At 33.0% G+C, this 26,250-nt stretch overlaps 5 protein-coding genes across 19 annotated transcripts in view; 3 read left to right on the top strand and 2 right to left on the bottom strand.

Annotated features, from left to right (window-relative positions):
• Skd (mediator complex subunit skuld) overlaps positions 1 to 9,406 on the top strand; it is a 30,243-nt gene extending 20,837 nt beyond the window's left edge. For 5 of the 7 annotated variants that reach the window (XM_083106989.1, XM_083106991.1, XM_083106988.1 and 2 more), the window contains 11 exons: positions 448 to 1,021; positions 1,203 to 1,409; positions 1,589 to 3,373; positions 3,565 to 3,901; positions 3,996 to 4,309; positions 4,712 to 4,903; positions 5,027 to 5,371; positions 5,615 to 5,953; positions 6,433 to 6,711; positions 7,338 to 7,609; positions 7,719 to 9,406. In XM_083106989.1, the coding sequence (XP_082963115.1) occupies positions 448 to 1,021; positions 1,203 to 1,409; positions 1,589 to 3,373; positions 3,565 to 3,901; positions 3,996 to 4,309; positions 4,712 to 4,903; positions 5,027 to 5,371; positions 5,615 to 5,953; positions 6,433 to 6,711; positions 7,338 to 7,609; positions 7,719 to 7,851 (4,777 nt within the window). In that variant the 3' untranslated portion in view covers positions 7,852 to 9,406. The remainder of the gene's footprint in view (positions 1 to 447; positions 1,022 to 1,202; positions 1,410 to 1,588; positions 3,374 to 3,564; positions 3,902 to 3,995; positions 4,310 to 4,711; positions 4,904 to 5,026; positions 5,372 to 5,614; positions 5,954 to 6,432; positions 6,712 to 7,337; positions 7,610 to 7,718) is intronic. The other 2 variants (XM_083106994.1, XM_083106987.1) reach the window with 1 other exon arrangement.
• On the bottom strand, positions 7,734 to 17,211 carry C1galta (Glycoprotein-N-acetylgalactosamine 3-beta-galactosyltransferase 1). Of its 9 annotated transcripts, XM_083107003.1 has the most exons (9): positions 16,620 to 17,211; positions 14,908 to 15,098; positions 14,520 to 14,653; positions 14,034 to 14,435; positions 13,678 to 13,851; positions 12,855 to 13,030; positions 12,201 to 12,408; positions 11,979 to 12,117; positions 7,734 to 11,415 (listed from the first exon to the last, which is right to left on the bottom strand). In XM_083107003.1, the coding sequence occupies exons 5-9, from the start codon at positions 13,706 to 13,708 to the stop codon at positions 10,872 to 10,874; spliced, it is 1,098 nt and encodes a 365-aa protein (XP_082963129.1). In that variant the 5' UTR covers positions 13,709 to 13,851; positions 14,034 to 14,435; positions 14,520 to 14,653; positions 14,908 to 15,098; positions 16,620 to 17,211; the 3' UTR covers positions 7,734 to 10,871. The 9 variants fall into 9 exon arrangements, with proteins under 9 accessions (XP_082963129.1, XP_082963127.1, XP_082963126.1 ...); XM_083107001.1 differs by having other exon boundaries at positions 14,034 to 14,653; XM_083107000.1 differs by lacking the exons at positions 14,034 to 14,435; positions 14,520 to 14,653.
• Positions 16,366 to 18,081, top strand: Trs20 (trafficking protein particle complex subunit 2). Its single transcript, XM_083107011.1, has 4 exons — positions 16,366 to 16,769; positions 16,942 to 17,225; positions 17,310 to 17,543; positions 17,661 to 18,081. Exons 2-4 carry the CDS (start codon positions 17,130 to 17,132, stop codon positions 17,757 to 17,759), a joined length of 429 nt encoding a protein of 142 aa, XP_082963137.1. The 5' UTR covers positions 16,366 to 16,769; positions 16,942 to 17,129; the 3' UTR covers positions 17,760 to 18,081.
• Positions 17,880 to 19,966, bottom strand: Taf7 (TATA-box binding protein associated factor 7). The gene is made up of 7 exons (XM_083106999.1): positions 19,788 to 19,966; positions 19,560 to 19,688; positions 19,408 to 19,488; positions 18,956 to 19,322; positions 18,520 to 18,879; positions 18,276 to 18,436; positions 17,880 to 18,139 (listed from the first exon to the last, which is right to left on the bottom strand). Exons 1-7 carry the CDS (start codon positions 19,866 to 19,868, stop codon positions 18,116 to 18,118), a joined length of 1,203 nt encoding a protein of 400 aa, XP_082963125.1. The 5' UTR covers positions 19,869 to 19,966; the 3' UTR covers positions 17,880 to 18,115.
• Positions 19,967 to 20,438: 472 nt separating this feature from the next.
• Mfs10 (major facilitator superfamily transporter 10) lies at positions 20,439 to 25,543 on the top strand. The gene is made up of 7 exons (XM_083105854.1): positions 20,439 to 20,744; positions 21,931 to 22,154; positions 22,851 to 23,087; positions 23,159 to 23,246; positions 23,327 to 23,547; positions 23,622 to 24,152; positions 24,238 to 25,543. Exons 1-7 carry the CDS (start codon positions 20,675 to 20,677, stop codon positions 24,358 to 24,360), a joined length of 1,494 nt encoding a protein of 497 aa, XP_082961980.1. The 5' UTR covers positions 20,439 to 20,674; the 3' UTR covers positions 24,361 to 25,543.
• Positions 25,544 to 26,250: the final 707 nt, after the last annotated feature.

The following is a 26,250-nucleotide window of genomic DNA, read 5'->3' as shown; positions in this document are numbered from 1 at the left end:
CAACAGGTGCAGAATATATTTTTTGTTAATGGCTTGATTTATCATTATATTATATATATTATAAAATCATTAATTCAAAGAAATGATATATTAAAAAACATTAATAGAAATTTTTAAAACTAACTTAGAAATAACTTGAAGTAATCTATCACTTTAAAGTAATTACGATGTAAAGAAGACTGATATAAGATATACCTCATAAACATAATTTATACATTTAAAACAAATTTGAACCATTTTAGTTTTAATTTTGGATAATTAGCTCATTATCTTTGAGAAATATTAACATGTCTCTGGTATATTATTTTAGTCTTCCTTATCTCCGCTTATTATATGCCGCTTTTAGTATTTTCTTTCATTCATACAACACGACTAATTTCATTTTCTATTACAAGATAAGTGGAACATATTTATAGAAGGTATTCAATCTGTTTAAAAATCAAACAGGTCGGTACTAAGTAGAACGGAAGCACCTAGTACACCACCAGGCGGTCCTCCTTCATATTCGCGTGGACCACCAACGGGAGGAGATTGTTTACCGGTACCGTCGGTCGGCTCGCCAGGTTCCCCGGCACCGTCACCCCTCCTGACTCCGCACTCCGAGCCGGCGTCGGTTCCGCCCGCGGAACCCACGATGCCGACTCTCAGTCCGCAACCGCCACCCAGTCACACAAACACTGCCCCACCTTTGACCCCATCGCAAGGGCCCAAGTCCATTTCTTCCGCGTGCAACAATCAGGTGCACAGTCCATCGGTTCCCGGGCCGATATTGAAACGACCGGTCTTAGCGTCCAGGGAATACGAGGGCGCTCTTTTAGAAGACGAGCAACCTTTGTCCTGGCTCTACGATTATTCGCTTCAGGAGGCATGGCTGAATCACCCCGTGAAGCGTTTCAAGGCCACGAACACCACTGGCCCCCCGACCAATCGGAGCAACATTCTTTATCCACCGATAAACTCTCAAACGCTCCAAGCATCTCAAGCACCTAAGTTGGAAATTAAACAAGAACCTGTCTCAGTTGTAAGTGATATTATATGAAAAATAAAATTAATATACAAACCGAACATATTTAAACATATCTAAGAGTAATCTGCTTTACTCTAGTTTCCCCTATTATGCTATCTATTTATTTATAAAATGCTAAAAGATATTAACAAATATTATATTATATTAATATTACATTAACAAATATATTTGGCAGGCTGAATGTATTGGTAGAAGAACTGATCCATACGAATTTGATGCAACGGGTGAAGAAAACGGCACAAATGTTGATGGTCTCAGACGACAGAGGGATGATCCGTCTAAACCAGGATCTCTCTTTACTAGCGAAGGTCTTCAGCCATCCTACAAAGATTTAGATCAAATATTTGACAATTCCGACGCTGATACTTCCAGTGACGAAACGGTAAGTTTGCATCTACTTGTAAATAGTTAAATTAATGTAATTTTGCATCTACTTGTAAATAGTTAAATTAATGTAATTTTGTGCTATAATGACAAACAAAAATGAAAAGTTGCCTATAATGGCAATATATTTGAAAGATATAACAGATGATGGATAAAGTGCATTTAAAATGTTTACAGAATTTGAATCAATTACAAATACAAACGCCGCCGGGCTCGAATAAATCTGGTGGATTGCACGAGGAAACGAGAATAGACGGTACGAATAAGAACAACAATCGAGGAGTTACAGTTTTACGACCGGAGGAGCTTTCCAAGATGTTTCCTACTCCACCTTCTCTAGAGCATAATCCGGTTGCTTCGCCTTGTCAGCTGAGCGACCCTCTCATAGATCAGACTGAACTTCTGATGCCCACGCGTCCACTCAGACACTTGCCCGACATTTATCCTAACATGGGCTCTCCACAAGAGGAGCCGATCGATGATTGGTCATACGTGTTCAAACCGGCAGCTATCTGCAAGATGGTCGGTTCTTCCAAGTATGCACCTCTCACGAATCTGCCTAGCCAATCTCTGCCATCCATCACACTGCCATCGCACTGCGTGTACAGACCTTCCTGGCAGTGCAATCCAGCTTCCACTAATCAGGCGGACAAATCTCTTCCACCAACCAGACCCGGATCCGTACAGCAACAGCAGCAGCAACAACAACAACAGCAGCAGCAACAGCAGCAGCAGCAGCCACAACAGCAGCAGCAGCAGCAACAACAACCTTGTCCTTCAAGTCCAGCGCCACCCTATCGCTCGGCCACCCTTCCCGGTAGGCCACCACCGCCGCCATACGACCAACCAAGCCCGGCTACTTCCACTACTTCCTCGTATCTTAACAAAAATCTCAACAGTATCGAGGCAGATACACCGGGACCTGCTCGCGCACCCGAATCCAATTCCCTTATAGTAAATATTCTCTTAGGCGACACGGCACTCAACATCTTCCGCGATCACAATTTCGATAGTTGCAGCCTGTGCGTTTGCAATGCTGGACCTAAAGTAGTAGGCAATATCAAGGGTGCCGACGCGGGCGTTTATCTCAGCAATTCGTGGGCAGGCTCTGCACTTTTCCAGGATGATGATCCTATTAGATGCAGTTGCGGTTTCAGCGCTGTGGTTAATCGCCGACTCGCGCACCGGGCGGGCTTATTCTATGAAGACGAAATGGAGATTACAGGCGTCGCCGAAGATCCGACGGAGAAAAAGAAAGGTTCACTCGCCACGGCCGCATGTCCTGGTGCGAAAGCAACTCCGGATGGCCTGGATATAATATCGCCCAACGTTCTCGAATTATTGCGCGAGCAATGCTTGATTGTTCAAAGTTCTGCCAGCAGTCTGTACCGAGCGGCTAGGATATGCGCCACTACAAAGAGCTATCCAACGCTGACGCCGACGGTTAACACTCTAGAATTTAACGATGGTAACGAAGTTTGCGTTGCCGCGCTTGATCAAGGCAAGCTTGATGGCACGCACAATGAGAGAGTCGTACGCGTAAATGGTGTGCATCGGTGGGTGTTTCTCAGAGCGCGTGGCCCTCAGTGCAGCGGTGACATTGTGCGGATGATGAGGTCGCTGCAGCCATTGCTTCAGGACGCGGTACAAAAGAAATGTACAACCCGTATGTGGGAGGCACCGTACACCGTCGCCGGACCGCTCACGTGGCGGCAATTCCATCGTTTAGCCGGCCGCGGCACTGATGATCGCTGTGAACCGCAACCAATACCCGCTCTAGTCGTCGGATACGATCGCGATTGGCTATCATTGTCGCCGTATGCGATCTGCTTCTGGGAAAAACTGTCGTTAGAGCCGTTTGCCGGACCTAGAGATGTCGCCTACGTGGTAGTCGCACCTGACAGCGACTGTATTATCAATAGAGTCAAGTCGTTTTTCCGAGAACTGTCTTGCACATATGAGGTAAGTGTACATGTAAGAATTAGTTATCTTGTATATATATTTTAATATTCGACAATATGTAGCAAACCACTTTTGATGAATATTCAAGTTATATTTATTTTTGTCTGCTTTTTAAATGATATTTTCATCTAATCTTTCGCTTAATCTCGCCTATAATAGGCGGAGTATTAAGATTTTTTAATTTACCGTAGATTTGCCGATTAGGAAGACACACGCCAATTTCGAAACAGCTACGCGACGGAATTTTACGAGTCGGCAAATCAACCGCGCAGAAACTCGCAAAGCAACCAATGGATGAGTGGTTCAAATTTTTGGGAGAGAATCATCTAGGCGAATTATTAAGGCTGTATGCTCAAGTGTGTAATCATCGGTTAGCCCCATATTTGACGCAGGTTATACAAGACCGTAGTTTGTTAGACCCCGCTGATTCACAATCGTCCAAACAGCAACAGCAATCTACTATTCCCGTTCCCGATACTATGCCAGCTACACCCGACGTATTAACAACGACCAAACCTGAGTCTGTCGGTATGTTTCATCGTTTAATTATATTTTAAATTGAAAGAGAAGTGAGCAATATTATGCATCAGATTAATCCAACAAGACTTTTCGTTTCTTACAGAAGGAGAGAATCCACGAAGTGAGACTCCCTCCTCGACAAGCACAGCGACAAATCAGACCGCTACTAATACGACCGGTAATACAACACCAACTTCGCAAACCACAAACAGCACTACACCAATTACTACGACTACAGGCCCGGACGAGGAGGAGATCGAGCCTCCGGCTATCGTTGTCTATTTTGTTGAACCATTCTCCTTAGGCGGCACTGAAGATCCCGATCGACGAAGACTCGCCATTTTAGCTCTACTCAGAGCTTATTCATCCGCAATCAATAGCATGCCTGAGAATATGAGATCAAATATTCATGTCCAGGTAATAACTGATAGTCAAATGCAGAATCTTAATGATAAGGAATCAATGATTGAATCATTGTGGCCGTGTGATTTTAAAATGTATTTAGAAAACAAAGTTAAGATTCTGAATAAATTATTATATTTTAAAAATACAAATTTTTTATGTACATTTTAAAAATGTAATTGAAATTCTTATTTGAATGTTTCGATAATTTATCTAATAATTTAATTATTGTATTACATTATATTGTACTATATTACATTATCTAACTTAATATACTATAATTATTTAAAGAAATTGAATCCTTTGTAAAAGTATAAACAAAATTTATGATTTTTTAGCTAAGCTCTTTTTTAAAATATAATATTATGTATTGCAAATTTATTTATGCGACTGTGTGAGATTAATTTGTTTTTTTAGATAATATCCTTGGAAAGCATAATGGAATTGGGACGAGCTCGAGAGAGGCGAAAGATTCAAGATGAAATGCGAGCTTTGGCATTGAATGTCTTCCTACAAGGGCGTCGATTGTTGAACCATAATTCTACAGTAAAAAGTCTCACTGGTTTCGGTACTGCCGCCGCTGCAGATCTCTTCCTCAAGAGTAAAGACGTAAGTCTTATTGCTCGATCGCTTGTCACGACATGATTGAGGATAATCTGTATCCTGTTTGTGTGCCGCGATAATAATATTAGCGTGAATTTTAAAGATCCACGATATATAAATCGTTTTCAGTCGTTTAGTAATACTCTTGCAACTATACATCAGGAACGGAACAAGGCACCTTACCGGCTCTACGCACCGGCCTTCGTGTTGGCACCGCTGCGGGCGAAGAGCGAAGCTCCCGAATCATTTGGCATGGCGAGGCCCGAGGAGTGCGCCGTGCTTTATCTCAGCTATTGTTTGAGCGAGGATCAGTCTTGGCTATTGGCAGCCGCGACCGACGACAGGGGTGAAATTTTTGAAACCGCTACCATTAATATTGACATACCCAATAGGAAGAGAAGAAAGCGAGCTTCAGCTAGGCGCATCGGCCTTCAAAAACTCATGGACTTTATATTAAGCATAATGTCCCAGGGCGTAAGTAAAAAAAAATGACAATATAATTAAAACTAATAATATCCAAGTAACTGTTTCTATCTACTTCTATTCTTTATTCCAAATTTATGGGTAATATATATATATATATATATATATATATATATATATATATATATATTTTTTTTTTCATTTTAACATATTTTTACATTTGTTAAAAAAAAATTGTTTTTTCATTGTTATAAATACTGCTTTTTTGTATTAATTATATTTTCCTTGTCTCAGGTGCAACCATGGAGATTGGTCGTAGGTCGAGTAGGACGCATTGGACATGGCGAATTAAAAGGATGGAGTTGGTTACTTTCCAGAAAAGCACTTTTGAAAGCCTCGAAACATCTGAAAGAGATATGTGGACAATGTAGTCTCTTATATCCTTCAGCAGCGCCTTGCGTACTCAGCGCATGCTTGGTATCGCTCGAACCGGATTCCACTCTCAGATTGATGGCTGATCAATTCACTCCCGATGAGAGATTCAGTCAGGCATCTGTAAACTGCCAATTATCCACACCACAGGATGTCACATGTACTCATATACTTGTTTTCCCTACATCCGCTACCACCCAGGTAAAGAAATTCAGTTACATATGTCCATGCAGTTTCTTATTAAATATTCTCGTTAAGAAAACTTTTTTTTAATTGCAAAATTTATGGCCAATAAATAGATATTTCTTTTATAAAAATATCAAAGCGATTAAAAATGGATAACTTTGAAAATTATGTTTTAAAAGATCAAATTGATTATAAATTTATTTATTAATTAATTTCATTTAAACTTTAGATATAGAATTATAATTATTATTTAAAATTTTACAAAAAAAGATGCAATGTTAAAAATTGGAAAATTTCACGATTGTTTTTACTAATTAAGAGAAAAATTGATACAGAATTTATTAAAAAATAATTGAAAGAAAATAAATTTGTAATGAATAATGAAATTCATAATGAAGGATATATATATATATATATATATATTTTTTTTTATTTATTTATCTACTTATTTATTTCATATATAGAGTCAGACTAAACATTTTTTATTGTTTTAGTCATCGCAGACAGCATTTCAAGAACAACATAATGTACCCGAATTAGGAGACGATGAATTGTTCTCCGCTCTAAACGACGATATGCCAGAGGGTATGGAAGGAATGGGAGATTTTAACGATATATTCAATGTATGGCCTGAACCGGGTGCAGGCGGTGGACAAAGTCCTAACGGAAGTCCGCATCGTCCCGAAGGATCACCGCACGGAGGAGATGGCGGTGGATCGGGATTAAATCACGATGGCCCCGGTAGTCCCTTTCCTTGCAGTAATACACCAAGAGTAAGTTTAAAAGAAAAAGTCTTTATAATGCAAATCACTTATAGTATTAAAAAAAAAAGATAAGAATGTCCATTTCTATTGTCTAAGCATTTCTCGTAATATCAAACTTTAAAATTTTTTTGGATGATGTGTGTGAATCGAACAATGAAATATTTATTATAAATCTCTTGATCTGAATTTTTCTATTCTTGATTTTCAGTTCTTTCATAAAACATTTATATAGTGATACATTTTCAAAAAAACAATGTTCAAAATGTTTTCAAATTTCAAATCTCTTGTAGTGTCTAGACAACAATAAGATAAGGTAGATAATATAGATAAATCTAATATAAATTAGTTATAAAATCTCCCTTAGAGTTTATTATTAATCTTTGTATTTTAAATTCATATAATTAACAATGTTTATCATATGTTTTAAATATAGTTGAATTGTTTTAATATATTAAAATATTAATTTTTATATTAATATCCACATAATTTCTTTAATATCCAGATGAAAAATATGCAGAAAAGAATCAATAATTTGTTTAGAAATTCAATAACTTGTTAAAGATTTCTTTCTCTTCGATTAAGTCTGTTATTACTATATTGATGTAAAATTATATGCATACTTTGATCATCTGTAGATAGCGATAGCTGAGCAAACGGAAGAAGTTGGCACTCTTCTACAGCAGCCTCTCGCTCTTGGCTATTTAGTATCGACTGCGCCAACCGGACGAATGCCACCATGGTTTTGGGCAGCTTGTCCTCATCTTGAAAACGTTTGTCCGGTATTTCTGAAAAACGCGTTACATCTGCACAGTCCTGCGATACAACAGAACAGCGATGATTTACTTCAGCAACAAAGCGCACCCACTGCTCATCCGTTGGACTCGCAATATACCACCGACGTGCTTAGGTTTGTATTCGTAGTTATATATATATTCACAATTTCCGTTTTTCAAATATTTGTTAGAAGAGCTTGCGCTGAATTATTATTATTAAAAATAAATTATCACGATTGACAGGCACGTGTTGGAAGGATATAACGCACTGTCGTGGCTCGCTTTGGATGCGAACACCAAGGACCGATTGTCCTGCTTACCAGTGCATGTGCAGGCGCTCATGCATCTCTACCATGCGACGGCAGCTCTCGTCTGACCCACACCCTCTCCCGTTGTAGTGCAGTATGTGCACCTCTCTCACGCACTCCTTATTATACCGTCACTCGGGGCTTTACGAGAGCAACTGATTTCCTATGCCCTTTTACCTATACTACGTTAGTTAGGTATTTAGAGAGAAAGAGATTGTGTCTAGGTACAGAGTACGATCCTTCTCGATCATATGTAAAGAGAACCGAGAATCTTTTTTACTCGGAATATAATTAACACGACACACACATAACACACAAGATAACACGATGAATGCAACGGTTGAAAACTTCAAAACCCGATGAGAACGAAATATAACGCGCGCTCGCGCGACTCTCTTTACCATTTTTCTATTATATAACAGGCGAAATAGATTGTACTTTGTGTTTACGATCGTATCTCGTATTTCATAAGAGAAATGCGCATTCAGTACGACTATTGCCAATAAAAGCAAATGTGAAACTTGAATGATAGAAATGAATGTATTACAACAACAAAAAAATAAGAATGCAAGTGATGAGAGATATCGTGAGAAAGGAAGAAAGATAGAACAAAAGAAAGAATGGGAATGGAAGAGAGAACAAGAGAAAAGTATGAAAGAGAGGGAGAGAGAGAAAAGTTGAAAAAGAGAGTGCATAATAAGAAAGTGATTTTTCGATTGCCTCTCAATCGATAGATAGTTGAATTACAAATCAGAATCTCTAGAAAAATTACGTAACCAAAAGTTTTTAATTGTAAATTAAATTTTGTACAAAGCTTTTATTATTAATGACGATGAAGTAATATAAATGATATTACGTTGTTTTTTAATTTTATATAGATGATATAAAAAAAGGAAAAGAAAGGTGAACTTCTTTTTTATAAACGATGCCTCGTATAAGCCCCCGATGTGAGATAAGTATGATGATTATAATATTATATTATGCTCGCGCGGTACTGGGTCGCTGTTATCATGTTTCCTGGACCCGTTAGCGCAATTTTTCGATGCTGTTTGACAAATTTTATTCAGATTAGGTGACCTCTATATATTATACATACATTATAGTGTAAAATATTGTTTTTAAATAATTTATGAAGTGAGACATCGCCGAGATTAGGTAATTGAGAATGAAAGGGAGAAATTACGCGAGAATGAAAGAGAGAGAGAAAGAAAGAGAGAGAGAGAGAGAGAGAAAGCAAGCGAGAGTGAAGAAAGAACGAGCCAATTATGCATGATTGTTTTTTTTTCTCCAATTTAACTTTGAATGAAAAAAAAAGAAAAGACATGAAGAGAGCGAGAGAAAGAGAGAGAGAGAGAGAGAGAGAGAGAGAAATGTGGGGCGCGTCTGAGTGGAGCCACGGTGGCCAATTGCGTCAGTCGCATAGTACAAATATGACTTGTACATAGAACCCCTAACTCCCTAATTAATTCATTAATTTACTCACACACCCACACTCACTCTGTATCTATAGTATTTATTACTGGGTAGTACGTCATTATTGGGATTATTATTATTATTATTAAAATTATTATTACCATTATTATATTAATATTACGAAATACAGTTTTATGTGTATATATATAATTACATGATTTTTTTGAATTTGCAGTGCCCGAAAAAATTACGTACATTGCAAGCACAATAGAAGTAAAATAATGGATATTTTTCATTTCTATAAATAAAAAGAAAAAAAAAACATTTAGCACACATGATTATACTAGGAGTCGAACTGACTGGGAATTTTTCACGTACCAGGTGGAATTATTTGTATCACTAGGTTTTTTGAATCCTGTGTACTTATAGTCTTGCTCTCATATATATATATTTTAATTCAAGAGAACAGAAAATAAAGTAGGCATCTTCAATGATGTATACATATTAGTAATAAAACAAACTTGTTCTCTTTCGTGTGCTAACTTTATATATATATTTTGTTCAAGATTAGATGCATTTATGGTCATAAAATCATTATCATATTTAATATCTTATAAATTTAAAAAGTGACATAAGAACCAACAAAACTGATATTCCTCTAAAGGAGCATATCTATTGTGCTTGCAGTATTTCCTTCTCCTTTTATTTTGCGCTATATCTATTATGGCTCTATAATCTCCGACTAACATAGATACGTATATAAGGAGTTCATTTACCTAAGAAGTATGATATATCACGCTTTTCGTCTGAGAACATATTACATTCGTATCGTTGACTAGTATCGTGTATAAAACAATCTTATTATCTATTTACGATCTATTTAGTGTATGGATTAATAGAGATGTAAAAAAATCGGGGGTTTTTTTAATAGAGAAACGTTGGAAAAAAAAACATGTTTTTTTTTTCATTGAAAATTTGTTTTCTAGTTTTTTCATTATTTTAATGTAGTATTTTTCTTCATAAATCTTTTGTTAATATAATAAAATTATAGTTCTTGTATTTTTATTTTTTTTTAAATTAACTATGAATTAATGATACTTCTGTCACAAATCCCATCATGATGATACGATTCGGATAATTTTCGATTGGGTGATTTTCAGTAGATAATTTTTATTATACATCTTAACTGAAAATTATACAAACAATATATATTTAGTCATATCATTTATACGCAAAAATCTCATTAATTCATTAAAATTATTTTCGATAAAAATATAAGAACTTTAATTTTTGTTACAATATTAAATTAATGACTAATGTACAGTTCTAAAAATTACAAATTGTTTTTATCTATAATAAAGATAATTCATTCAAGTTTAATTTTGATGTTGTTACGAATTTACCTATTTAATAATAGTAATTATTACATAAGTATATAGCCAATTAGAATACAATTTACATTTAAAAGATATTTAAAATGGCTAGTTTGAATCTATCATAGGCTTCTCTCTGCTATCATTAAACAAATCAAAAATAATAACAAATCAACTTGCAATTATCAAAAGGTAAAAATGTTAAATATTTAAAAAAATAAAATTTTGAAATGGCATGTTTTTTTCCACAAAAAAACCGCATTTTATAAAAAACGTTTTTTTTCTATTTACATCTCTATGGACTAGTATTCGGTCAACGTTGACGGTCGATCCGCAGATGGTTTTTCTAGACCGTGATTGATACCGTACGGTCTCAGGTGATAAATCAGATATTCGAGAACGTACATCATGTTTGGTGATACATAATGAAATGAAACTGCGCTATCCGAACAGCAGTTTAAACCATCCTTGGTATCGTAATAGATATATTTCCAATACCAAAAGTTTTTGTCCACATGATTGGGTATCAAGTGATGCTCTGGCACGAATGGGAAGAATCTACCCCGTCCATGAGGATCTCTAGTGTCCATCGCTCGTACACCGACCTTTTCAAGACATTTCCCCATCTCTACGTCCTCCGCGCCACCATTATCCGACCGGCACTTGGTTTTATCGGGTAAACCCACTTCCACGAATTTACGTAAACCTTCCTTACTAAGTACGTATCCTGCCCCACCGCTCATGTAGCCTTGCTTTACGAAAGGCTTAAATCTGCAGCCAAAATATAGTGACGAGTTTGGATTGTAAGATGATAACATATATCGCAGATTTTCCACTATTACATACCTGCAAACAGATTGAAAAATTCATTTGTAATTACATACATATGTATCACAATAAATAGTAATATAATTTTTTTAATTTTATCTCATAATTGTGTGAATCAAAATATAACATGCGCATGTAAGTATTTAGATCCATAGCTCTCTCTCTCTTTTTCTCTGGACATTATTTTTGTTTGCTCCTTTTTTCTATCTTTTCAGTTCATTAATGCAAAATAATTATAAAATAATCCCAATATAAATATGAAAATTTCAATGAAAATAATTAAAAAAAAAAAAAAAAAAAATATTGTTATTGATGTAATATAATTTTATAGACTAATATATAATTTTAAAGACTAATGTCTCTGAAACCTGTATATCATTTTTGTATATCATTTTCTATCTTTTTCCTAATTCATCTTGTTCTTCAAATATTTTAAATATATATTTTATATCCATTTTGATTATTAATATTAAAGAGGCTAATAAAGAGTTGTTAGTGTACACTTTTAATTATATGTATATTAAAGATAAACACACAACACATTATATATATATATATACACATACAAAAAAAATACTTACGTATCATCATCAGCTTTCATGAACCAATCTACTTTGTCTTTGTACTTTTCGTAAGCGTATTTAAACGCTTCTTTGGTTTTCGCCCACAGATTATCTCTACCTTCTTTTACTGGGAGAACTACAGTAGGTAAGCTAGCATCTGAAAATAAACGACATATATTGTCGTAAGCTTTTTGCTCATATCACAATACTTTTCTTCTATAACTTTTTAAAATGTTGTACCTTCTGCAGAACTCATGAATAATAGTATGTTACAGCGTTTACCCCATGTCGCTTTCACGTGACGAGCCTTACTCTGATGATTCTTTGGGCCGGTCATAATCCAACAAAGAACACGCACCTTTTTTGCCATATCTTGAGCTATCCTATCTTCTCCTTTATGAAAATCTTCATCTTCACCATGAAATTTCACTTCTGTTTCAGGACCAATCTATTGGATCATCAGAGACAATCAAGAATTTAATGTATAAAAGTCTTTCTATATACTGGATGATCATATGATAAATTATGATATATTATCTGTTTACATAGATGTTTCTACAGTTAAGAAAAATTTTCAAACATTTTTCCTCATTTAGTTTTTCGATTCAGCCATTCTTTAAAAATTAGCATAATTATATTTGACAGATTTTTCCAATTTTCATAAATTGTGATATTTATAAAAATTTAGACATCTATAAAAATAAAGAGATTTACAAAATCTCTATCTATATATTTGATATTTCGATATCTAAATTTTTATTGTTTAAATTATTAAAAATGTGTTGTGCGACAAATCAATCTTTTATTAAATGATTTTATTTGAAAGGACTCACAGTTTCTTAAAAGTTTTATTTAAAATATGAAATAAAATGTTTTGTATACACATACACTAACCTCTGACTCCAGTTCTGAATAATGATGAGGATCTCTAGAAAGACCAGAATTACCCGGCATCCACCTGAAAATGTGTGGTACATCTCTAGTAGATGTAATAAGCAGACATGCCGATAGAAAGCCAAAAGCCATTCCAGCAGCGAGTGTCAGTATAAAACGCCGCCCACTTCGACCACCTGTATATAAAATTGGTTGTAAACTATAAAATTATATTTTCAAATTGGAACCGTATCTACAAATTACAAATTAACATAAATAGATTTATCCATTGTTAATTTATCCATATCTCTAAACATTTTTCATACTTTAATATTCTAAAATTTGAGTTTTAGGATTGTATAAATATGAAAGATATATAATAAATTTATAGAGAACTCTCATTTATTTACTTTTAATAATTTCATGAAATATTTACACACATGTGTCATATTGTAAAAAAATTCCTTTTATTATTATTTAAACAAGAAAAATGTGTGAGTAAATCTATCTATGTAAATTAAAAGTTGTCTTAAGAAATTTGCTCAAATTATCACATTTGTAATTCAAGCATATAGCATTTGCTATGTACAGTGTTTGTTATAATCATCAGTGTTTATATTTTACATTATAAATAATTAATAAATAAGATTTTAATATCTCTTAATTTGGATTAATTTTGCAACATTAATGTAAATAAAAAATACAAGGCATAATTTCCATTTTGACTTTTAATAAAATTGGATGTCTTATAGGAGAAGAGAACAACTTAACTATTGACATTTATTTAATTAGATTTATTTAATTAGATTTATTTAGTGAAATATATAATTAAGTAGACACCTACCATCAAAACTGGGAAGCCGTTGTTGCACCATGATATATGATATAAATTGCAATTTAACTCAATAATGCTATAAATATTTCAATATTAATCTCTTCAATATCTAGAATTTTAATCTCTTCAGTACCCATTTTTATTTGTAAAAATGCATGACGTTACTGATATTTTATTTGCTTCCTAAAACATTACAAGCATATAATTAGTATTTGTGACTAATTTGATAGAATCTTGCATTTAATTATTCATATGGAATACAATAAATATTGAAGAAATATTTGAAATATAATATATTTATATTTTATCTTATATTTTATCTATTAATATCAATATTTTATAACATACAGGATGTAAATGAATACCTGTTGCAAACTTCTAGGATAGTACTGGAGCTGTTGGTATGTTCAGTATTAGGAATAATTTTCATAATAACTTTATTTACACTACAAAAATGCCTAACAATGTCAAAACAGATAGCTACAATAATAGTTCATAATGACGACCACCAACTTCGATACAAGCATTGCATCGAAGTTGGTGGTCAGAATGTGTGCTACCAGATCTTCATCCGATTCGACAGGGGTCTCGTAAATCAGATTCTTCATGTGGCCCCACAGGAAAAAGTATAGCATGCATTCTGGCTGCAGCGCAAGAAATCCAAATGACGCCTAACATTTTTGAAAGAGTGTACCAGAACATGCTTCGCAGGTGCAATGCTCGCATCGAAGTTGATGGTCGTCATTATGAGCAATTATTGTAGCTATCTGTTTTGATATTGTTAAACATTTTTGTAGTGTAATGCAAATAAAGTTATTATGAAAATTATTCCTAATACTGAATATACCAACAGTTCCAGTTTGCAACTCGCAACGGTTTCCGAACATGAGTTCCTTATTAAAAGTTGGTCTACTTTGAATCCTCTACATATCCTAGAAGTTTGTATTCAGTAATAGTATTCAGTAATAGTATTAATTTACACCCTCTATAATAAAATCATGAAAAGATGAAAAATTATACTATTATATCTATATATTAATAGTGCATTGTGCAAATTATGTTATTAATGTATTATTAATTCTCTTTAACTTCTCTTTTATATTGTAATTTATTACTTCATATACATACTTTTATAACAAATTAATGTTGTATCAATTGATGAATTCAATATCAATAGCTTTCTCATGTGAAATTTACAAAATAAATTTATTCAATATTCCACGATATTCATATACATACTTGATAAATGGAATATTCTGATAAGATAATACACTCTTCAAGGCCATGTTTTAAGATCAAATATGCTTATTCACCAAAAAAATTAATGATCTTTGTAGCACACATTCCTTCTATCTTTAATCAAGAGAGATAGGTAATATCAATAAGCTTTTTTATTATACGATATTCTGCAAGCTCTTTGATTCAGAGATCTGAAATAAAAATAATATTGAAAACACAAAGAAGCAGATAGATAATTTATATTTGATAACAAATTTGTAAAAAGCAAAAGCCACTTGAAAATAATATTACTTTGTACGATAATAATATATAAAACTGATTTTTACATATTTCTCTAATGTATATAGGCAAGTCACAGCAAATAATTTTTAGCATCACATTGTTATTTAGCTCTTTAGCTCTCTACTGTTGCACTGTCTGCACTGTTTGCATACTGCTGAGATATATGAAATATTATCTTCAGTGGGCAAGCAATTTATAACAGAGAGATTGATGTGTTAAGTGCTTGTATATAACATAGAAAATATGCAAAAGTGTAATGTCCTATAAATACATATAATAGCTTACTATTATGCAACATAATAATGGAACATACAAAATAGTAAATAGTATAGAATAATGATCTATATTTCTTATCTATCATTACGTGTTATTTTTTAAATTATATAATTATATAATTTAAAAAATAACTTACGTAATGATAGATAAGAAATATAGATCATTATGTGTTATTTTTAAAATTATATAATTTAAAAAATAACTTACGTAATGATAGATAAGAAATCAGTGAGATAAAAACACTGACTATCGTGGAATAAAGTTCATTATGTATTGTTTCTTTCTGTTTAACGTAATTTTTACCATCAAAATATAAATTTTTAATATCTTTTACATTTTTACATATTTTTTACCTTTTTAATAAAGTCAATATATATATACAATGTTATTATAAATTATTTTGATATGATTTTGTATGAAATATATATATGCCATTATTCTATGCTATTTACTATTTTGTATGTTCCATTATTATGTTGCATAATAGTAAGCTATTATATGTATTTATAGGACATTACACTTTTGCATATTTATAATTAATATTATGCATATTTATAATTGATAATTAGATAACTCTATAAGCTTTCATCTCTGTAAAGTTTTAAAACAAATGTTTTCAGTTATAATATAAATGTAACTTGTATTTGTACAAATCCGCATTCAACCGCATTATGCATATTGAACAATTTTATTCATGAGCTTATTCATCACCGATAATGCCAGGTTGCCTGCCATTTATTTCGTATGAGAAATTGCGCGCAATTAATCGGAAAACTTAACATATACTTAAGATGCATCCGGCATGCACACATGTCTTTCTTATTATGAAATCGTTCGATCCTGTTTACTCTATCAAACGTGCCGGATGCGCTGAAAGCGCTTGAGCGTCATCGGTTCGAAGATCAATTATAGATTAAAAAATTAACATGTGTGTGCACCCGTACAGGATACGCTCTGTCAATTACTAGGCGACCGTATCTCTTCGCGGAATTCTGAGAAGCCTTCAACGATAACATCATCCCGCGAACATTCCTTACACGAACGATGCATATGAAACACACAAAAGGCACTCCGAGGTGCATTCGCGATGCGCGTCTCTCGCAGCGAGCGTGTGCATGCGTGTGTATGCGTGTATTTGATGTGTGCATACGCACCGATTTTTAAAGATCCGATTATCGAGGCCGAGGTTTCCATTTCAACTCACGACACTGCTAATATGCGGCCGATAACATCCCGTATCACTCGTTCGGGGGAGGAAGCGTCGGAGGTGGTGACGGCGATACGGCGTCCAAAACGATGCGTGTGTGCGTATCGTATCGCGCGACGCGACGTAACGCGACGCGACGCGCAATCTCTTCATTACAGCACCGAGAGAGATTACACACTTGTCAATATCGTATTCCTCTCCTTTCACCGCGCGGTTGCAAGTGTTATCATGTTTTTTCGTGAGCTCGCCAACTCTGTTATTTTCCACAGATCAGGCTAATTACACGCTCTGGTGGCCGATGACAGAGAACTTGCTCACGTGTGCGACTCGCGGGTACAGGTCCTGTCAAAAGGCAGCGACATGTGATGATGCGATGTGTATATGGTATGTTGTTTTCGATTGATGGAGAGTCGATCCGTGTTGAATGAATAACACCTGATCCGTTGTCGCTCGCGAGATGACTGCCAATTATTACTTCGCGATCGTCGGCCACGCTGACAATCCATTATTCGAAATAGAGTTCAATAATGCTGGAAAGAGAGAAGACGCGAAGGTTAGTGTTTGAAGGTTAGATTTTGCTTCAAAATGATTATGCCTTTCACTTGATTTTCGAGTTCATTCGTATTGTTTTCTTCAGAAAGAGGATCATTCGCATTTAAATCAATTCATCGCTCATGCGGCGCTCGATCTTGTGGACGAGCATACGTGGAAAACGACGAACATGCATCTTAAGATCGTGGATAAGTTTAATCAATGGTTCGTCAGCGCTTTCGTGACAGCAACTCATATTCGGTTTGTCATGGTGCACGATAGCAAAAATGAGGATGGGATTAAGAATTTCTTCAACGAAATGTATGAAACTTATATAAAGGTAATTATCATCTCTATAACATTTACAGAGGATTTATTCAGTCTCATTTAATTATCACACATATATTCTACGTTTTATTGGAAAAAATTTTTATATCGATATACTCTTCTGTTTCAGTATTCTATGAATCCATTTTACAAGTTTAATACTCCTATCAAGTCTGTAGGATTCGAGAAAAAGGCACAGTTGTATGGCAGAAAATATTTATCTTCGTAAACTTATAACAATTTAGTTGAACACAAATTTTATAAAAATAAGGGTGCTTATAACTTATTTGTCTTTGTACTTTACTTAAAAAATTCTTATATATATTACAAAATATATTAATGGTAGAAGTCATAAATAAATATGTATATATTTTAAAGAATATGTATCATTAACTAAAATGATTACGCTTCTTTCTATTATTTTTATACAAAATATTGAACAATATTGTTAAAGAAAATTATAATAAGTTTATATATTTCAATCATATACAATGAATATATAATTATAGAGAAAGAAAGTAATAAAATTATTTATGTCTTTAAGTACAAAATTTATATGATATTTATATAATTATGCTATATTTCCTATTCCAGTTCTAGATCTTGTATCTGAAATGTAAAAAAAATATGTATATATGTATAAAATATATATATATATATATATATATATATATATATATATATATATATATGTTTGCAAGTCAAAACGTTCAATGCAATGAAATATAATGTATTATTTTATTACCTCTTGTACTTTTTGCATTTCTTGAGTTAACAAGTTATCTAAAATTTCCTGGAAGCGTTGTTTTAGTTTGACATTTTCAATATTGGCTATTTCAATCTCTTGTTGTTGTCTTCTTTGTCGTAGTTCCGCCAATTCCGCATGAAGAGTAGCAAGACGTGAATCTAGATTTTTTCAGGCAAATAAAAGTTGAAGATTTATATTGTTCTAATAAATGCAAATAATACTTATTTAAAATTACCTTTACCTTTAGATATGGATACCGTTGGTGATTCCGTGTAATTATCCGAAATAATATATTCTGCATGAAATTGCTCCAATTTTGGAACTTTTGTCGAAGTAGCATCATCCTGTTGCTTCTCAGTTTCTGCATCACCATTGTTGTCATTATGAAACATTTCTTTACTAAATTCAGTAACTAATCCGCTGCTCATCGTCGCATTATTACTTGATCTTTCAGAATATGCAGCTTGTATGGAATTCGAGTCTGAAACTCTACTATCCGCCGTAAGATGACTATTTTCATCTAGTTCCATCACATTTATGTTAGCCTCTTCATCGTCGTCTTCGCTATCGCTCACAGGTTCACCAAATATGTCATGTTCAGCTAAAATATAAATTAGTCTTATATTTTAAAACTAACTCATATATTTTTTATAAGCAGTATTTAAATCATCACTCACCAACATCCAAACTCTGAGATGTATTTCCATTAATATTTTCCCGTTTAGTCTTAACTGTGCCAGATGATGATACTTTACTAGGTTTTGACTGATCTTCATCTTCACATATTACTTCCCATTTAACATTAACAGCATCATTGTCCTCTCGTAATAAACGTTTAACTTCTTTCTCGATCTCGGGTGCTTCTACATATTTCTTCTTCAAAGTTTTTCTAAATCTCCTGCGTCTTACATTTTTACTGGGCGGTGTTATACCATGAGGCCAAAGAAATTTTTTATCAACCTTGTTTGGATCTTTCTTCTTCTGCTTAACAGGAGATTCCTCATCTGTTGCAGTATGATCATCCTCTTCTTTACATATCAGCATCTGAAGCATATCACAATAAAAGCATTAAAATGCAATATACAAAATGTTTTATGTCATGCAACACTACAATATTCTTTCAGTTTACCTGGCATAAATCAGCAGTTTTATAAAAGCTTTTGTTATCAATCGTTTTTAAAGATTCCACTATTGTCGGTAGATCTACAACCTATGAACAAATTCATCTTTATGCACATATATTTTTGTGATTTCAATTGAATGTATAATAATAAGATTAACCTTAGCATGGAGCAACCAGTGATCAAATCTGACTTCACCATAACGCATATCATTTTCTAATTTTATCATCAACCTATCTTTTAAAGGTAAACTGCTACGTAATGCTTCTCTTAGTACTCGAGCGGGTTCCTTGAAAAGAATAAATAATTGATTATTTATAATCTTTGATTTTAAATCACACACGTGAAATCCAAAAAAAATAGATTGTATCAAAATGCAAGGACATACCGGTGGCAGCCGCAAAATAAACTGACTCTCTAATTCAACTTGCGGTTCGTTGCGACCAGATAGAAACTTGAGAGCGGCCATCCTGAAACGTCTAATTTGGAATCTCGCTCGTATTACATCCAAATTGTCATCTGAACATGCATGAGTAGAATGAAAATACGCTCTGTTTTTCCATAGACATAAGATACATAGGCCGCATTCAGCGGACTCAACCGCTAAGTAGCAATCGAACATGATTGGTTTCTACTTTCAGGTCCGACCAATCAGCGTCGAATTACATCGGAAAATCTAGTAATGTTGCTCAACTGTTGAGTCTGCTGAATGCGGCCATAGACTGTGGCTGCGGTCAAGGGGACGCTGAAGATCCTTTGAAGCGTTTGATTGATCAATCAGGGTAAAAGGAATAAATATTTCTTTAATCTGATTGGTCAATCAAACGCTTCAAAGGATCCTCAGCGTCCCCTTGACCGCAGCCTGTGATATACAAACTATATGCCGACTTGACACAGAACCTCTTTTGATTGGTCAGTCGCGCTTTTGGTGTAGTAAAAATCCCCAAACACCGGTCGATATGAATCCCATCTATACATTTTACGTCTATGGCTCGCTGCTACATGCGCATGTGTAGGTGAGATTTGCCCCACCATTTACTCCGCATACAAACACGACGTACACATGAACGAATGACAGGTCCAATTATCCAATCTCGAGACTCGGGATCGTAACAACGCGGCCCGTAATGACCCGTTATTGCACGTACGGATGCATTGGAGGGAGTATAATAAAAACATAATCTCAATGCCTAGAACGGTAGTGAATCATCGTGAAAGCGTGAGATCACCGTAGAGCGGGTACAACAGCCGACGACGCGAAAGTTGACAGGCATCATGGAAGTGCTGGATCCGAGCGTTTCTAGAGACGATCAACCCCTTTACGTCAACGATTCTCTAGAGCGAGGTCCGTTTAATTTTCTTTTAAACATCCGCATTCTTGTACGCTTATATCTCTGTACGCTTATATCACTTACATAATTGCATATCGTTCTCGCACAAATGACAGAGACGCTTGTCTTGTCAAAGCGTTATCAACGCGATGCGTTGTTTGGAAACAAAGGATGATAATGACATTAATGATTAGGAGACGAGGAGACGCTATTAAGTTCGTAGATATTAAAGATGATAAAAATAATATTAATAAAATAATAGTAATATTTTTATATTTTTAATATTTTTAAATTCAAATGTCACGTCATGACTTTTTTATTTTTTTTATCGATACTCGCGAATACATGTTTTGAGTTTAGAGATATGCAAAATTGATTTTATCGAGTCCACACTTTTCTTACCTTTAATTGATGCCGTTTTGAAAAAACAAATCAACAATCATTGTTTTGAAAATATTAGAAGAAGATATACGCTGTCAAATTAATAATGCTGTCAAAATTTTGATAGATTTCTTAGGTTGCTTTTATAATTAAAATTATTTCGAGGAAATAAATATATATAAGAATTCTGATTAACATAAATAATTTGTACAGTATCACAGATATTAAAATTTCTAATGACAATTATCATTTACAATTATAATTTATACAAATTTCATTGTTAGTCATTCAGCAAGTTAATCAACGATTAACTACAGTATTTGACTAAATTGACTTGGTTCTATTTTTAGTACAGATTAATATTTAAAAAAAAAAGTATTTTTAAAGTATTTTATAATAAAAGGCATGAAATAACTCAAAGACTTTGCAAAGTCTTACATAATGTAAGATCTGTTATGCATAGATACATAATAAAAGGTTTTTATTTTGCAATTGTTCATATTTTAGCTCTATTTTATTGGCAAAGTCTTACATAATGTAAGATCTGTTATGCATAGATACATAATAAAAGGTTTTTATTTTGCAATTGTTCATATTTTAGCTCTATTTTATTGGCAATATAAAGAGAGTTAAAGCTTTATTCTTAACATTTCTTAGCACCTACGATTCTTTCCTTCGACATTCCTTCCGTCAAATGGAAGATCCATCGAATCGACGATCGTTTCTTAACGATCTTAACGATTAAGAAACCTATCTTGTACCACCAAAGTATAGAGAGTATTTTGTTGGCAATATATAATTATACTATTATTTTTCCAGTTAATACATTGCAGATTCCAGCAGATACTAAATCATGTATAAAAGCACGTCATACATTGGGTTTCCTGGGTTTTCTTGGCTTTGCCCTTGTTTATGCTATGAGGGTCAATTTATCAGTAGCCATTGTCTCCATGGTTAATCAGACAGCGATACCGCATACCGAGAACAATGATACTAGTGACGTTTGTCCTAAAACTAAGCCAATAAATGGAACTTTTATACCGGTGGGTTTAGGTTTGTTATTTTTTCAAATTGTTAATTTGTTGATTTATTATATTGTTATTTTTACATATATTTTAAATAGAGTTACTTCACTAGGTCATTTAGATATTAATTATCATTTGATATTAGTCATCCAAGCTTTTATCTCATTTTATACAACTGAAATATATACACATAACTTACAGACATATTATCTTCTACTATAATATTAATCTTTACAATATAAATCTATATAATTATATAAATTTATATAATAAAAATCTTCCTTGTTAACATTTAGATACTTTCCATAATTTTATATTTTAAAATTTTAGTTATTGACATAGTATATGAATTAAGCAATAAAATATTTATTGTAAATTTGTGAAATATTTTTCTACTTCTATTTCCAATTATTTTATTAAATATTTATGTAACAATATTTATGTTGTCATCATGAAATATATTTTCAAAAAACAAATTGTTTTATTAATATTTGAAAAATAAAGCTATTTATATTATTCATTTCTTTATAAATTAGAAATATTAATATAGTAATTGTATCTTTTATAGCTTACAATCAAAGCTTTTAAAGTATATCATATTAGAAAATTTATTTCCTACTTTTTTATTTCATGATTTTTATTATTTTTTATTTCATGATTTTTATTATTCTTTATTATAGTGTATATAATTTGAAATTAATTTTGATATTTTAGAGCGCGGGAGAATTTGCTTGGAATGAAAAAACTCAAGGTATCATACTGGGTGCTTTCTTTCTTGGCTATGTGACGACAAATGTGCCGGGCGGTAGGATGGCCGAGAAAATGGGCGGCAAATTAATTTATGGTCTGGGAGTGTTTCTGACTGCTGTTCTAACAGTGATAAGTCCATTCGCCGCATATTGGGGTTTAATACCGTTTCTAGTTGTACGGGTCGCAGAAGGATTTACAGAGGTAAATGTTTCGTTTCTTATAAGATGTATGACGCATATGCGATCAGTAATTAATATTTTTTCATAATACAGGGAGTAACATTTCCTGCGATGCATAGTATGCTGGCGCATTGGGTACCACCATTGGAGAGAAGTAAATTTGCTGCTATAGTATACGCAGGTATTATTTTTTTGTCCTTCTCCCTCTCTTCCCTCTGATAAATATAAACTACTCGAAAGTATTTATATTTTCTTTTTCAGGTTCGAATTTCGGAACTGTCGTTTCTTTACCAGTGAGTGGCTGGCTATGTTCATTGGAATTATGGGGCGGTTGGCCACTTGCATTTTATTTATTTGGAGGACTTGGTCTTGTATGGTATGCATTCTGGTTGATATTTATATACGATACTCCTTCGCAACATACGAAAATCGATCCTTCCGAGAAGGCATATATCGAAGCTAGTGTTGAGAAAAAATACGAGGTCGGTATTATATTTAATATTCATACGCACATATTATCAGTAAGTTTGGCTTAATAAGCAAATAATTTTGTTAGAATGACGATTCGGGAGTACCTTGGTTATCTGTCTTCACTTCTCTACCTATGTGGGCTATTACTATTACACAATGCGGTCAGTCTTGGGCATTCTACACTCTTTTGACCGAGTTGCCGACGTACATGGACAAGATTTTGCATTTGAATGTACAACAGAATGCATTCCTTTCGGCGTTACCTTACTTGAGCGCTTGGTTGGTGGGGCTCGGTATTTCGAGCTTTGCGGACGCGCTTCTTGCACGTCGTCTGATTTCGCCCTTGACCTCGTTCAAACTGTGGAACACGGTTGCCTCGTTAGGTCCCAGTCTCAGTTTCGTCGGTGCTATCTGGGCCGGATGTGATCGTATGACCGTGATGCTGATGCTCACAGGATTAGGCTCTCTTCAAGGCGCGATGTACGCTGGAAATCAAATGAATCATATCGCATTAGCGCCTCGTTACGCGGGAACTTTGTATGGATTGACAAATGCTGCAGCAAATGCGTGTGGTTTCTTGGCACCTTACGTTATCGGCAGTATAGTAGAGGGACATGTAATTATCGCATATTCTCTGTTTCAAATTTATTTGTCGAGATATAAATATATATGCATGCATTTGTTTTTCTTTTGCATTACAGGAGACTCTTGCACGCTGGCATACAGTATTCTGGATGGCAGCAGGAATAAACATGATTACTAATTGTTTCTATTTGTTGTTTGCATCTGCTACTGAACAGCCATGGAGTAAAGGTGATAGATGATGACAATATCGCATTAGAGACGCGATATTAAACGTGGAAAATAATATATTCTCTAATCATGTTGCACACAGTACATTTTAATTTGGATGGCCAATTTTTTATAATATTCGGTATAAATATTGCCGATTATTTTTTTGTAAAATGATTTAATATTTAATATCTTTTTTTTAAGTTTTTATAGTCTAATCGTATTTATCATTAAGTGATATATACAATGACAAATGAGTCGTATTTCAGTATTATCAATTTCTATCGACACGTGATAATTAGATAGCGTCGCCCGTATGGCCTTTGCTTTAGATAATTGAAATTGTTATATTTTTTTTTATCAATTTTGTTTTCAATCCAGATTCAGATGGCATCAAATGCATGTGAATGTGGGTATATAAAAATATCTGCAATTTTATAAAGAAACTAAGTAAATACAAATCTTAAGTTTGGCATATATAGTGAATGTTTGTCTCTCTTCCAGTTGATAATATTGGAAAGGAAGTGATTATATGTGTAAATTAAAATAACTAGAATAAAATGTTTTCAAAGCTTCGTTTTCGAAAAAATAATTTTAAATTTTAATAAATTTCAATAAATAATGTCTTAAAACAATAAATTATCATGAAAAAGTTACATATAAAATATTTTTCTTTAATAGAATAGTTTCAATAGCATAACTTCTTTTGAAGCAATTCGACGAGGTACGATACAAAGTCATTACAAGTTGTCAATACTTTAGAGAACAGTAGATAATAATTTTTCAATTCTAATGTCAATTTTTTTTTCATACAAAATCTTTTCTTTCTCGATTATATTACCAGAGAAATTTCTGTATATAAAAATGACATTTAATTTTGCAAATATGTTGTACTAGATATATGTATTTCACATACACACATGTATGTACACGACAATACACACAATAGATAAAAACTTTCACACTTGAAATCTGCTATATACACATGTGTTTTATTATCTGATATATAAAGATTATATGGATGATAGATTACAGAAAATTGAAATTATTAGCGATATGAATATTAAAAATTATACATTTTTAGTCATATAATTTTAAAAAAATTATATATATGTATAATTTCTAAACATTTTGAATATTGTCAATTTATTATTTTAAAAATAAAGGTATTATTTATTTATAATGCCAAAGAGAATAAATAAGATAAATAACTTCTATTATGTAAAAATTATATAAGAGGAATTTATTCTACACAAAATGTTAATATATTATTATATATTTCTGGCAGTAAAAAGAACATAAAATAATATATAAAATATGTGAAATAAATGATTTTGTTCTTAAAAACAAAGATATATATCTATAATTTATATAAATTTTAGTCCAAATATATCGAAATGGAATAAAAATCATTAGGAATTGTATCTAGCACGATAAACAAGTATATAATATATTGCATAAATATCTTTAATTTGAATATTTTTAAGAATATAAAACTTTGCATAACACTGTGTGTATGCAAAATGACATAGTTGCATTTTAATTTCCGAGAAAAATATTAGAATAGTCTTCTATGGATAAACGTACAAAAATTTATCAAAATATATTGATCATGTTTAAATAAGTGATAACAATAATCAATTATTTATATACAAATTTTTTAATCATGTTCGTACCATTTATCCAATAAATATTGATGTTAAAATACATATACATTTTGCACCGTTTTTATAAAATTTTTCTGTTTTATATTTCATTAATCCGCTCTGTTTAAAAATTTTCTGAGATAAAAATATTACATTTATCATCTATTAAATTTAATATGTGTATTCTATTTAAGTGTATATGATGTTAATTCCTATCATCATATAGAATGTTAATAAGAATTAACATACAATTAAATAGAAGATTATATTAGGCAG

This window comes from Camponotus vicinus, unplaced genomic scaffold (genome assembly GCF_025532165.1).
Source record: "Camponotus vicinus isolate PSW18456_S1 unplaced genomic scaffold, iyCamVici1.0 SCAF_8, whole genome shotgun sequence".
NCBI lineage: Eukaryota > Metazoa > Arthropoda > Insecta > Hymenoptera > Formicidae > Camponotus > Camponotus vicinus.
The sequence above is the reverse complement of the archived record's forward strand: the minus strand, read 5'-3'. Positions and strand labels throughout refer to the sequence as shown.